At 43.9% G+C, this 14,740-nt stretch overlaps 1 protein-coding gene across 1 annotated transcript in view; it reads left to right on the top strand.

The window, feature by feature from the left end:
- Positions 1–14,740, top strand: part of LOC138665081 (protein-glutamine gamma-glutamyltransferase E-like) — a 74,397-nt gene that overhangs the window by 38,709 nt on the left and 20,948 nt on the right. The window contains exon 9 of the mRNA XM_069752251.1: positions 877–1,119. Within this exon, the coding sequence (XP_069608352.1) occupies positions 877–1,119 (243 nt within the window). The remainder of the gene's footprint in view (positions 1–876; positions 1,120–14,740) is intronic.

Genomic DNA, 14,740 nt, shown 5'->3' with positions numbered 1-14,740 from the left:
AACAGATTTTTTTTCCACAAATTTCAGATTTTTTTTACCTCTGAAATAAAAAAAAATCATGCATGTTTGTTATTAATTGTACTGACCTTGACAATCATATTATCAGGTCATTTTACTGTAGAATGAATGCAGTAACGTAAAAAAAAATGGCAGAATTGAGACTTTTTTACAATGTTGCAGCACTTAAAATTTTTCTCCAGGTTTCAAAAAAATAACATTATAAAATGAATAGTGTAATTCAAAAGTACAACTTTTCCTGAAAAAAACAAAACCCTTATATGGCTGCATTGATGGAAAAATAACTATGGCTCTCAAAATAAGGGGACAAAAAACAAAAGCATGTAAACGGAAAATCACCCTGTTGGGAAGGTGTTAAACTGTTGGTGTATAAATACAAAAGTTACATAGAAGTCTCACAGATGTAAAATACGTACACATGAACAGCAATGCGGATAACAATATGGATGAAAAATCAGACAATTTTTCATATCTTCATCTGACCCCCCGCTACTGATAACCAGCACAAGAGCATTGCACCAGGGTACTGGTGCATGCGCAAACCAGGGAAATTACCAACTGGGAGAAAACTTGGTCGAGCATGCGCCAATACTGTGATGAAATGTGCGGTGGCACATGTGAAGCCATCCTGGTCAGTAGGTGGGGAAGTAACTAGCGGGCTAAGCCAGATGGCTGTATGACTGAATATGTGGTGGACAGCGAGCCCCATAATAGTTTTAATAAAGATTTTCTTCACAATTAGCCACAGATTTTGAAACCAAAAGGTATAAGTCCTCTTAGGGAAAGCTGGCCTACATGGGTTTAATTAAAAAGGTCATTTTGCTTTCACATACTCATTTATTTCATTGTTTTCCGTAGGAGTTCACTGCTGCGGCCCAACCTCAGTCCATGCCATTAAAGAAGGAGACATTGACCTTGATTTTGACGGACCGTTCGTTTTCTCAGAAGTTAATGCCGACCGTATCACATGGGTGTACTATGACAAGGATCTCAAGGAGGAAGTATACACCGACATTGAAACGGTGGGGAAGAATATCAGCACCAAAGCTGTGGGGAGTGATGCACGGGTAGATATAACAGACAGCTATAAATATCCAGAAGGTTTGTTCTATTTTACACTAATTACTTTCAATGCTATATAAAGTTCAAGCCCCCCAACATGCAATCTTAATACACACGTGGTCAAAATTGTTCTTACCCCTCGTTTAATGACAGAAAAACCCACATTGGTCACAGAAATAACTTGAATCTGACAAAAGTAATAATAAATAAAAGATCTATATTAATGAACAAACGAAAATCAGACATTGCCTTTCAACCATGCTTCCATGGAATTTAAAAAAAATTAAAACTCATGAAATAGGTCTGGACAGAAATGATGGTACCCTTAACATAATATTGCACATCCTGCTGAGGCCATCACTGCAATCAAACAATTCCTGTAACTGTCAATGAGACATCTGCACCTCTCAACAGGTATTCTGGCCCACTCCTGAAGAGCAAACTGCTCCACTTGTCTCGTGTTTGACGGTTGCCTTCTCCAGATGGCATGTTTCAGCTCTTTCCAAAGATGCTCAATAGGATTTAGGTCAGGGCTCATGGAAGGCCACTTCATAATAGTCCAATTTTTTCCTCTTACCCATTCTTTCGTGTTTTTAGCTGTGTGTTTTGGGACATTATCCTGTTGCAAGACCCATGACCTGCGACTGAGACAAAGCTTTCTGATGACACTGGGCAGCACATTTCTCTCTAGGATCCCTTGATAGCCTTGAGATTGCCTTGTGCCCTGCATACATTCTAGACGTTTCACAACAAGTCTAATAACATGTCCTGTTCGAAACACGCATGGTGAATATATGCCCTTTTTCCTCCCCTATTCCCCCCCCCTCCCCTCCTTTTTTCCAAATATTCTTTGGCAAATGTTTTTTGGATATTTCTTTTTTAAATGAGTAAGAATAAATCTTGGATTTTATCTCTAATGTATCAGGAGCTGGATCAAATTATTTTTCCTGCACAGATTCTAGACAGCCTGTGATAGATGCAGCAAAGCAGTCCCAGAACATAACAGAGCCTCCTCCATGTTTCACAGTAGGGACAGTGTTCTTTTCTTGATATGCTTCATTTTTCAATCTGTGAACATAGAGCTGATGTGCCTTGCCAAAAAGTTCAATTTTTGTCTTATCTGTCCATAGGACATTCTCCCAGAAGCTTTGTGGCATGTAAATATGTAGTTTGGCAAATTCCAGTCTGTTTTTTTTATGATTTTTTTTCAACAATGGTGTCCAATGGTGCAATCTGACACTGGTGTTCCTTGAGCTTGAAGTTCACCTTTAGGTTAAGTTCACACATGTTGTTTTTGCTTTTTGACTGTAGCAAAACCTGATCATCCAGGCAGGAAAGAAGCTGCGCCAAAAACGCAGGTTTAGGTGAGTTTTTGGTGCATATTTGGTGCGTTTTTTTCATGCGTTTTTTTCTCTTTGTGCATGCCAATGAAGTTGAGTGCACTCAGAGAAAATAAAAACAACTTCCTGTAGATAGATAGAATGAATAGATAGAAAGAATAGATAGATTGATAGAATAGATAGAATGAATAGATATATTGATAGAATAGATAGATAGATTACCTGTGGCAACCTCTTCATTGGCATTATCTCACGGCGCAGAGGTTACCTCGGGTCAGGCTGTGAGGGAGCGCAGGCTCAGTGATGTCACCGCTAGTTACTGAGCCTGCGCCCACTGCGTCTCATTCATTCCCCAGTAGCTTACAGCCGGGAGCGGCTGCATTAGCAGCGCTCCCGGTTGTAAGCTTTATTTCCCCCGATACTTTGTGGGACACTCGTTATATTGGACTGCGTCGGATCAGGGAGTATTTGTGTTGGTATATTATTTTATTTTTATTTCAGAAGATCGATGGCTTCGCTTGGAATGGCAGAATAATAACATGGTAAAACTGTGTGGTGTTTTATTTCATTAAAATACTTTTTTTCTGCATGTGTGTGTGTGTTTATTTAACCCTTTAATTACTATAGGATTAGTAATGTATAGATGTCTTAATGACGCCTCTCCATTACTAACCTGGCTTAATGTCACCTTTCAATGGGAAGGTGGCATTAACCCCTCATTACCCCGCTTGCCACCACTACAGGGCAAGTGGGAAGAGCCAGGCAAAGCACCTTTTTCTGGGCAGCTGTGGGCTGCTATTTTTAGGCTGGGAGGCCTATATCAATGGCCCCTTACCAGCCTGAGAATACCAGCCCCCAGCTGTGAGCATTAGCAAGGCTGGTTGTCAAAAATGGGGGGGACCCCACACCATTTTCCTTAATTATTTATTTAAATATTTTTTTTAAAAAGCATGAGGATCCCTCTATTCTTGATAACTAGCCTTGCTGAAGCTTACAGCTGGGGTTGCAGCCCCGAGCTGTGAGTTTTGTAAGGCTGGTTCTCAAAAATAGGGGGGAACCCACGTTTTTTTTTTTAATTATTTATTTATAGCGCAAGAGCGGCAGATGAAAACTCCCATCTGCCGCCCTCTCCTTCTGTCACTGTAATTAGCGGCTGTAGGTGTCAGCTGATGGGACTACTGCTCCCATCATCTGACACCTACAGCCGCTAATCGAAGGTAACGTTTATACCTCCGATCACAGTCTTTTCACAGCGTGAGAAACAGCAGCTCTCTGATTTTCCCGCCGATCAGAAGCGGTGTTTGCTGCTGCGGTATTTGCAGTGTTTTTCACCATCCATTCAAGTCAATGGGTGGAAAAGCTGAAAAACACTGGAAAAACACTGAAAGAAATGACATGCTCTATGTCCAAAAAAAGGAGCAAAGCACAAAATACTGATCACACAAAAACCCAATGTGTGTGCATGAGATTTCTGAAATCTTATAGGCTTTTCTGGTACTGTAAAAAGCAGCTGAAAATTAGAATAAAAAAACGCTGCAAAAACGCCCTGTGTGAACTATATACAGGCCCACTCACTGATTCCAAGATTGTAGACACCTGTGATGCTAGTGAGTGGACACACCTTGATTTAACATGTCCGTTTTGTCACATTATTTTCAGGGGTACCATCATTTCTGTCCAGGCCTATTTCATGAGTTACATTTTTTTTTTTAATTGTGTGGAAGCATGGCTGAAAAGCAATGTCTGACTTTCATTTATTCATTTTCATAGATCTTTTATTTATTATTACTTTTGTCAGATTCAAGTTATTTCTGTGACCATTGTGGGTTTTGCTGTCATTAAACATGGGGTACCAACAATTTTGACCACGTGTGTATGTCTTGGGATGACAATTGTATGTTGAATCTTTGTGGAAAACTGATAATTGGTTCGGAAATTCTCAACATTTCCACCCAAAATAACAAAGGCTAAAGAAAAATATACACACAAATAATGCAGAAAAAGAAAGTCAATGAAACAGTCAGAAAGAGCAACTGGCAATATGTAGCATCAGTAATCAGGGGAGGACATATCATTTGTGCAACCCGTGCAACTGCACCAGGGTGCAAGAGATAAGGGGGCCATCTACCTTCAAAGCAGGTGGGATTCTCCTTTTCGATGAGTTATTAGACTGCCAAAGGCCCATATATTGTCCTTGCACAGGGTCCCTCTTCTGTCTGTGTCCATAATGTTTGCAGGTCTGGTGAATGTATGGATATATACAATGAATCATACTGTTGGTTTTGTGACTGCGTGTCTGAGAGAATTAGGCTAAGGGCCCATTCAGACATCATGTACGAGATTGAGCTGTGTTTTTCTCCGGCCCTTCTGCCTGCCTCCAGTCTCTGATTCCCAGACCCACAGCCTGCCTCCAGTCTCTGATTTCACGACCCCACCACCTACCTTCGGTCTCTGATTCCCCGGCCCTTCTGCCTGCCTCCGGTCTCTGATTCTCTGAACCCCTCTGCCTACTTTCGATCTCTGATTCTCTGGCCCCTCGGCCTGTGTCCGGTCTTTGATTCCCCAGCCTCTCCGGCCCTTCTGCCTGCCTCCAGTCTCTGATTCCCAGACCCACAGCCTGCCTCCAGTCTCTGATTCCCCAGCCTCTCTGCCTCCCTTCGGTCTCTGATTCCCTGGCCCCTCTGCCTGCCTCCAGTCTCTGATTCTCTGGCCCCTCTGCCTACTTTCGGGCTCTGATTCTCTGGCCCCTCTGCCTACCTCCAGCCTCTGATTCCCCGGCCACTCTGCCTGCCTCCAATCTCTGATTTCCCGACCCCTATGCCTGCCTCCACTCTCTGATTTCCCGACCCCTATGCCTGCCTCCGGTCTTTGAATGACAGGTCACTGCTGAGAGTTAAAACAGAGGTGCAGGCAGGTATTTCAGAGATCTGTATTGCTGTATTACAGCCACGTATTTACTATGAAAAATCATACTGACAGGATCTCTTTAAGCTTAGTGTTCAGAGTGAAAATTGCAAGATTTCAGGATTTTTTTTTTTATTATTTAGGTAATAATTTTGAAATGTGAAAAAAAAAAATCGCAAAAACTGAAAAAATAATGTACAATTACCATAAAAACTCGATTTAAACAATAGGTCATGACACAGGGAATCTGTCAGCAGGTTTTGCTATGTAATCTGACAGCAGATTGATAAAGGGACAGGGACCTTGATTCCAACAAAACACCAGTTAGCTACTACAGCAGTTGTGATGGAATCACTGTTGTCTCTGCTGCAGATCTAGCAGATCTCAGAATGTTGAGATGTGAATAATCCTGCCAATATCACAGCTTTCTGTGTAAAATGTATCTTGACAGACAGCTGCTAATCAGTGCTGGGGATCCAGGATGTAAGAGGCACCAAGTCTTGAAGTGATAATCTACTGCTGATAAAACACTAATGTCCCTACATGCTGATCTCAGATTACATAGCAATGTAAGGCTACGTTCACATTAGCGTTACGCTAATGTGCGTCGCTGTTGCGTCGGCGACGCAGCGGCGACGCAGCGGCGACGCGCCCCTATGTTTAACATAGGGGACGCGTGCGTCTTTTTGCACGCGTTTTCCGACACGTGCGTCGTTTTAGACGCTAGCGTCGGACGCAAGAAAACGCTACAAGTTGCATTTTTCTTGCGTCCGATTTCGTCAAAAAACGACGCACGCGTCGCAAAACGCGCGCGTTTTTGCACGCGTTTGCGCGAGTTTTTCCGTGCGTCGCCGCTGCGTCGCCGACGCAACAGCGACGCGACGCTAATGTGAACGTAGCCTAACAGAGCAAAAACCTGCTGACAGATTCCCTTTCTGCAACAAACATAAACTAGATTATAATGTAGCTTTTGGTAAGGTATAATCCTAGCAATCAAATGAGAATTGTTTATAAAAGGCTTTTCCCAACATTGAATTTGATGGAATATATTAAACAGTATAACATTGTTATTGGAAAGGGTTGGATCTATGTGATACACAAGCCAATCCTGAGAATTCAGCATTGCGGCGCCAGCACAGTTTTTCTCTGCTTCCTGCCACCTGTTGTTCAAGGAATTGCAGCACAATTTCATTTTAGTGAGTTGCTCCTTAACCCCTTTACCCCCAAGGGTGGTTTGCACGTTATGGACCGGGCCAATTTTTACAATTCTGACCACTGTCCCTTTATGAGGTTATAACTCTGGAATGCTTCAACGGATCCCGGTGATTCTGACATTGTTTTCTCGTGACATATTGTACTTCATGATAGTAGTAAAATTTCTTTGATATTACCTGCGTTTATTTGTGAAAAAAATGGAAATTTGGCGAAAATTTTGAAAATTTCGCAATTTTCCAAATTTGAATTTTTATGCAATTAAATCACAGAGATATGTCACACAAAATACTTAATAAGTAACATTTCCCACATGTCTACTTTACATCAGCACAATTTTGGAACCAAAATTTTTTTTTGTTAGGGAGTTATAAGGGTTAAAAGTTGACCAGCAATTTCTCATTTTTACAACACCATTTTATTTTAGGGACCACATCTCATTTGAAGTCATTTTGAGGGGTCTATATGATAGAAAATACCCAAGTGTGACACCATTCTAAAAACTGCACCCCTCAAGGTTCTCAAAACCACATTCAAGAAGTTTATTAACCCTTCAGGTGCTTCACAGGAATTTTTGGAATGTTTAAATAAAAATTAACATTTAACTTTTTTTCACAAAAAATTTACTTCAGCTCCAATTTGTTTTATTTTACCAAGGGTTACAGGAGAAAATGGACCCCAAACGTTGTTGTACAATTTGTCCTGAGTACGCTGATACCCCATATGTGGGGGTTAACCACAGTTTGGGCGCATGGCAGAGCTCGGAAGGGAAGGAGCGCCATTTGACTTTTCAATGCAAAATTGACTGGAATTGAGATGGGACGCCATGTTGCGTTTGGAGAGCCACTGATGTGCCTAAACATTGAAACCCCCCACAAGTGACATCATTTTGGAAAGTAGACCCCCTAAGGAACTTATCTAGAGGTGTGGTGAGCACTTTGACCCACCAAGTGCTTCACAGAAGTTTATAATGCAGAACCGTAAAAATAAAAAATCATATTTTTTCACAAAAATTATCTTTTCGCCCCCAATTTTTTATTTTCCCAATGGTAAGAGAAGAAATTGGACCACAAAAGTTGTGGCACAATTTGTCCTGAGTACTCTGATACCCCATATGTGGGGGTAAACCATTGTTTGGGCGCATGGGAGAGCTCGGAAGGGAAGGAGCGCCGTTTGACCTTTCAATGCAAAATTGACAGGAATTGAGATGGGACGCCATGTTGCGTTTGGAGAGCCACTGATGTACCTAAACATTGAAACCCCCCACAAGTGACACCATTTTGAAAAGTAGACCCCCTAAGGAACTTATCTAGATGTGTGGTGAGCACTTTGACCCAATAAGAGCTTCACAGAAGTTTATAATGCAGAGCCGTAAAAATAAAACAAAAATTTTTTCCCACAAAAATAATTTTTTAGCCCCCAGTTTTGTATTTTCCTGAGGGTAACAGGAGAAATTGGACCCCAAAAGTTGTTGTGCAATTTGTCCTGAGTGCGCTAATACCCTATATGTGGGGGAGAACCAGCGTTTGGGCGCATGGGAGGGCTCGGAAGGGAAGGAGCGCCATTTGGAATACAGACTTAGATGGAATGGTCTGCAGGCGTCACATTGTGTTTGAAGTGCCCCTAATGTACCTAAACAGTAGAAACCCCCCACAAGTGACACCATATTGGAAGCTAGACCCCCCAAGGAACTTATCTAGATGTGTTGTGAGAACTTTGAGCCCCCAAGTATTTCACTACAGTTTATAACGCAGAGCAGTGAAAATAAAAATAAAATTTCCCCTCAAAATAATTTTTTAGCCCCCAGTTTTGTATTTTCTCGAGGGTAAAAGGAGAAATTGGACCACAAAAGTTGTTGTCCAATTTGTCCTGAGTGCGCTGATGCCCCATATGTGGGGGGGAACCAGCGTTTGGGCGCATGGGAGGGCTCGGAAGGGAAGGAGCACCATTTGGAATGCAGACTTAGATGGAATGGTCTGCAGGCGTCACATTGCGTTTGCAGAGCCCCTAATATACCTAAACAGTAGAAACCCCCACAAGTGACCCCATATTGGAAACTAGACCCCCCACGAACTTATCTAGATGTGTTGTGAGAACTTTGAGCCCCCAAGTGTTTCACTACAGTTTATAACGCAGAGCCGTGAAAATAAAAAATCTCTTTTTTTCCCACAAAAATTATATTTTAGCCCCCAGTTTTGTATTTTCCCAAGGGTAACAGGAGAAATTGGACCCCAAAAGTTGTTGTCCAATTTGTCCTGAGTACGCTGGTACCCCATATGTTGGGGTAAACTCCTGTTTGGGCACACGGGAGAGCTCGGAAGGGAAGGAGCACTGTTTTTCTTTTTCAATGCAGAATTGGATGGAATTGAGATCGGTCGCCATGTCGCGTTTGGAGATCCCCCTGATGTGCCTAAACAGTGGAAACCCCCCAATTATAACTGAAACCCTAATCCAAACACACCCCTAACCCTAATCCCAACGGTAACCCTAACCACACCTCTAACCCAGACACACCCCTAATCCTAATCCCAATCGCAAATGTAATCCAAACCCTAACCCTAACTTTAGCCCCAACCCTAACTGTAGCCTTAACCCTAACCCTAGCCCTAACCCTAGCCCTAACCCTAGCCCCAACCCTAACCCTAACCCTAGCCCTAACCCTAACCCTAGTCCCAACCCTAGCCCTAGCCCTAACCCTAGCCCTAACCCTAGCCCTAACCCTAGCCCTAACCCTAGCCCTAGCCCTAACCCTAACCCTAACCCTAACCCTAGCCCTAGCCCTAGCCCTAACCCTAACCCTAGCCCTAACCCTAGCCCTAACCCTAGCCCTAACCCTAATGGGAAAATGGAAATAAATACATTTTTTTCATTTACTTTTATAGCGGGTTTTTTAGCGGATTTTTATGATTGGCAGCCGTCACCCACTGAAAGACGCTTTTTATTGCAAAAAATATTTTTTGCGTTACCACATTTTGAGAGCTATAATTTTTCCATATTTGAGTCCACAGAGTCATGTGAGGTCTTGTTTTTTGCGGGATGAGTTGACGTTTTTATTGGTAACATTTTCGGGCACGTGACATTTTTTGATCGCTTTTTATTCCGATTTTTGTGAGGCAGAATGACCAAAAACCAGCTATTCATGAATTTCTATTGGGGGAGGCGTTTATACCGTTCCGCGTTTAGTAAAATTGATAAAGCAGTTTTATTCTTCGGTTCAGTACGATTACAGCGACACCTCATTTATATCATTTTTTTTAATGTTTTGGCGCTTTTATACGATAAAAACTATTTTATAGAAAAAAATAATTATTTTTGCATCGCTTTATTCTGAGGACTATAACTTTTTATTTTTTTGCTGATGTTGCTGTATGGCGGCTCATTTTTTGCGGGACAAGATGACGCTTTCAGCGGTACCATGGTTATTTATATCCGTCTTTTTGATCGCGTGTTATTCCACTTTTTGTTTGGCGGTATGATAATAAAGCGTTGTTTTTTGCCTCGTTTTTTTCTTACGGTGTTTACTGAAGGGGTTAATTAGTGGGCCAGTTTTATAGGTCGGGTCGTTACGGACGCGGCGATACTAAATATGTGTACTTTTATTGTTTGTTTTTTTTATTTAGATAAAAAAATGTATTTATGGGAATAATATTTTTTTTTTTTTTTCATTATTTAGGATTTTTTTTTTTTTTTTTTACACACTTGGAAATTTTTTTTTTTACTTTTTTACTTTGTCCCAGGGGGGGACAATACAGATCGGTGATCTGCCAGTTTGCACAGCACTCTGACAGATCACCGATCTGTCTGAGAGCAGTGCAGCGTTACCAAGTGCCTGCTCTGAGCAGGCACTTGGTAAGCCACTTCCCTCCCTGCAGGACCCGGATCCGCGGCCATTTTGGATCCAGAACTTACTGCAGGGAGGGAGGTAGGAGACCCCCGGAGCAACGCGATCACATCGCGTTGCTGCGGGGGTCTCAGGGAAGCACGCAGGGAGCCCCCTCCCTGCGCGATGCTTCCCTGCACCGCCGGCACATCGCGACCATCTTTGATCGCGGTGTGCCGGGGGTTAATGTGCCGGGGGCGGTCCGTGACCGCTCCTGGCACATAGTGCCGGATGTCAGCTGCGATAAGCAGCTGACACCCGGCCGCGATCGGCGGCGCTCCCCCCGTGAGCACGGCCGATCGCGCTGGACGTAATATTCCGTCCTTGGGAATTAAGGCCCACCCCACATAGACGGAATATTACGTCCAATGGCAGAAAGGGGTTAATCCTGATAAGGGACCAGTAAGGAATTGATAGATTGTTCTTTCCATGATAGAAAAAAAATGTTTCATTTAAGACTACACAACAACTCAAGAGAGTGATTTTTATATTTCTCTCATTGAAAAAAAAAAATAAAATTCAAGAGGTCGGACTCCCATCTATTAAGTTATTATGAAATATCTTACAGTTATTCAAACTCATTAACCCCTTCACATCATCAGCTGTACATGTACAGTGCAAGTCGGATGTAGATGGATGGAGGGAGCGCACGGGGTGAGCCCGCCCCTTACCTGTCAAATTTTGGCTTTTACAGCTATTATTATTATTATTATTTATTATTATAGCGCCATTTATTCCATGGCGCTTTACATGTGAGGAGGGGTATACATAATAAAAACAGATACAATAATCTTGAACAATACAAGTCACAACTGATACAGGAAGAGAGAGGACCCTGCCCACGAAGGCTCACAATCTACAAGGGATGGGTGAGGATACAGTAGGCGAGGGTAGAGCTGGTCATTCAGCGGTTTGGTCGATGGGTGGTTACTGCAGGTTGTAGGCTTGTCGGAAGAGGTGGGTCTTCAGGTTCATTTTGAAGGTTTCGATGGTAGGTGAGAGTCTGATGTGTTGTGGTAGAGCGTTACAGAGTAGGGGTGATGTGCGAGAGAAATCTTGTATGCGATTGTGGGAAGAGGAGATAAGAGGGGAGTAGAGAAGGAGATCTTGTGAAGATCAGAGGTTGCGTGCAGGAGGGTACCGGGAGACGAGGTGTATGGAGGAGATAGGTTGTGGATGGCTTTGTATTTCACGGTTAGGCTTTTGTACTGGAGTCTCTGGGTAATGGGGAGCCAGTGAAGGGATTGACAGAGGGGAGAGGCCAGGGAATAGCGGGGGGACAGGTGAATTACTTAGGCAGCTGAGTTTAGAATAGATTGGAGAGGGGCGAGAGTGTTCAAGGGAAGGCCACAGAGCAGGAGGTTACAGTAGTCGAGGCTGGAGATGATGAGGGCATGGACTAGGGTTTTTGCAGATTCTTGGTTTAGGAATGTACGGGTCCATGAATTATTTTTGAGTTGAAGGCGGCAGGAAGTGGAAAAGGCTTGGATATGCGGTTTGAAGGAGAGATCAGTGTCAAGGATTACCCCGAGACAGCGAGCTTGTGGGACTGGGGAGAGTGGGCAGCTGTTTACTGTAATGGATAGGTTCGTTGGGGGGGGTCGCATGAAATGGGGGGAAAGACAATGAATTCTGTTTTGTCCATGTTAAGTTTTAGAAATCTAGCGGAGAAGAAGGAGGAAATAGCGGATAGATATTGAGAGATTCTGGTTAGTAGGGTGGTGATATCTGGTTCAGAGGTGTAGATCTGTGTGTCATCAGAATAGAGATGATACTGAAAACCGTGAGATTCTATGAGCTGTCCCAGGCCAAAAGTGTAAATGGAGAAGAGCAGGGGCCCTAGAACTGAACCTTGCTGGACTCTGACAGATAGGGGCAAGGTGAGGAGGTGGTGTGTGAATGGGAGACGCTGAACGTTCGGTCAGTTAGGTATGACGAGATCCAGGATAGGGCCAAGTCTGTGATGCCAAGGGATGAGAGGGTCTGTAGTAATAGGGTATGGTCCACTGTGTCAAAGGCAGAGGACAGGTCCAGGAGAAGAAGGATAGAGTAGTTTCGCTTGCTCTTGGCGGTTAATAGGTCATTGGTGACCTTAGTTTGGGCCGTTTCAGTGGAGTGGTGTGACCGGAAGACTGATTGTAAGCGGTCGAAAAGGGAGCAGGAAGATAGATGGGAGGACAGTTGAAGATGGACGTGTTGTTCCAGTAGCTTGGAGGCATAGGGGAGAAGTGATATAGGGCAATAGCTAGATACCGAGGATGGGTCAAGAGAGGGCTTTTTGAGGATAGGTGTGATTGAGGCATGTTTAAAGCTTGAGGGGAAAACGCCAGTTGTTAGTGATAGGTTGAAGAGATGGGTTAGAGTTGGGATGAAGACTGTGGCGAGGTTTGGGATGAAGTGGGAAGGGATCGGGTCAAGTGCACAGGTGGTGAGATGTTATCTTTAGAGTAGAGTGGAGAGTCGATCTTCTGTAATAGTGGAGAAGGTGGTTTTGGAGGTGGAGGGCTGGGTAGTTGGGAGGAAGGGCTCTGTGGGTTGTCGACTAAAACTGTCTCTGATGTTCTCAATCTTCTGCTTGAAAAATGAGGCAAAGTCTTCAGCTGAGATGAGTGGGGAGGGAGGAAGTGCTGGGGGACAGAGGAGAGAGTTGAAGGTGTTGAATAACTGTTTAGGGTTGTGAGACAGGGAGGATATGAGAGATGAGAAGTAGGTTTGTTTAGCTGTGGCGAGTGTGGTCTTGAAAGTAGTGAGGGACTGTTTGAATGCGAAAAAGTGCTCATTGGAGTGGGATCTTTTCCATCTCCGCTCTGCAGCCCTGGACGCTCGCCTCAGTTCTTTGGTCAGGCTGGTGTGCCAGGGCTGTCTGTTGATTTTGCGAGCTTTGGTATGTGTGAGAGGGGCAAGAGATTCCAAAGCTGCTGCTATTGTGGTGTTATATAGAGCGGCAGCATCATCTGCATTGTGTAGGGAAATTATGTCTGTGAGAGGGAGGAGGGATTCAGAGAGTGAATGTAGATCAAGGTGTTTAAGATTTCTGCGAGGGTGTGCAAGTTTGTGGGGTGGGGATTGTAGACAAGGAGTGGAGAGGGAAGAGAATGTGAGTAGATTGTGGTCAGAAAGAGGAAGAGGGGAGTTAGAGAGGTTAGATAGGGAGCAGAGGCGGGTGAAGATGAGGTCCAGTGTGTGACCATCTTTGTGAGTGGCTGCAGAAGACCATTGAGTTAGGCCGAAGGATGAAGTGAGAGATAGAAGTTTAGTGGCAGCTGAGAGGGAAGTTTTAATGGGGATGTTGAAGTCGCCCATGATGATAGTGGGGATGTACGCAGAAAGGAAATGAAGTAGCCAGGTGGTAAAGTGGTCAGAAAAGGTGGTGGCTGGCCCTGGGGGGCGGTAAATGACAGGCAGTTGGAGGTTGGTGGGGGCATAGATGCGCACAGAGTGCACCTCAAAGGAAGGGAGGGTAACAGAGGGTGGCAGTGGGATTGGGGTGAAGGAGCAGTTATCTGACAGGAGAAAACCAACTCCTCCACCATGCTTGCTGCTGGGGCGGGGTTTGTGAGAAAGGTGCAGCAGGAGAGGCTGTGTCAGAAGGGGTGAGCCAGGTTTCAGTGATGGCGAGAAAGGAAAGTTTGGTAGTAACAAAATGATTGTGGATGTAGGAAAGCTTGTTGCAGAGCGAGCGTTCCATAGAGCTCCTGATAGTGGGACTGGGGAAGTGGGGGCTGGGCAAATGGGTATAAGGTTAGAGAGGTTACGGAAATTTATTATAGCGCGTGTATGGGAGGTAGAGCTGACTGTGGGGATGTGGTGAGGAGGACTAGGATTTGGAGAGAAATCACCAGCAGTGAGAAGGAGCAGAGAAAGTGTTAGCAGGTGGGAGCACGAGAGGGCATGAGGTGGCTGTCTGTGCTTGGAGACAGAGGATTGTATGTTGAGGAACAGTTCTGAGGAGAAGGTGAGATGGATGGGGAGGATGGAAGAAGAGATGAACAGTTCTTTACTAGGAGTAGGGATTAGGGGAGTTTGCAGAAAGTGAAGAATTATAGGGGTAAAAGTGAAAACAAAAAGAAACATTAGTGACTGGCCAGTTACCTTCAGTTCCAATTCTGGTTTTAATTCTAAATTAATCTTCACACTTCTAGGACACACTAATAGGAATCACACAGCAGACTAAAGTCATTGCAGACTTGTACTATGCAAAGCTAGGACCTACCTCTAACAATTGCGGGCAGAGTGGAGCTCCACCAGCGATTGTTAACCTGTAAATCTCTGACAGTGGCATTTAACACTCAGTGGCATGGATGGGCATCATTTAATGTGTACA

Source organism: Ranitomeya imitator, chromosome 2 (genome assembly GCF_032444005.1).
Source record: "Ranitomeya imitator isolate aRanImi1 chromosome 2, aRanImi1.pri, whole genome shotgun sequence".
Lineage (NCBI taxonomy): Eukaryota > Metazoa > Chordata > Amphibia > Anura > Dendrobatidae > Ranitomeya > Ranitomeya imitator.
Note: the sequence above shows the minus strand (reverse complement) of the source record. Positions and strands in the feature narration are given on the sequence as shown.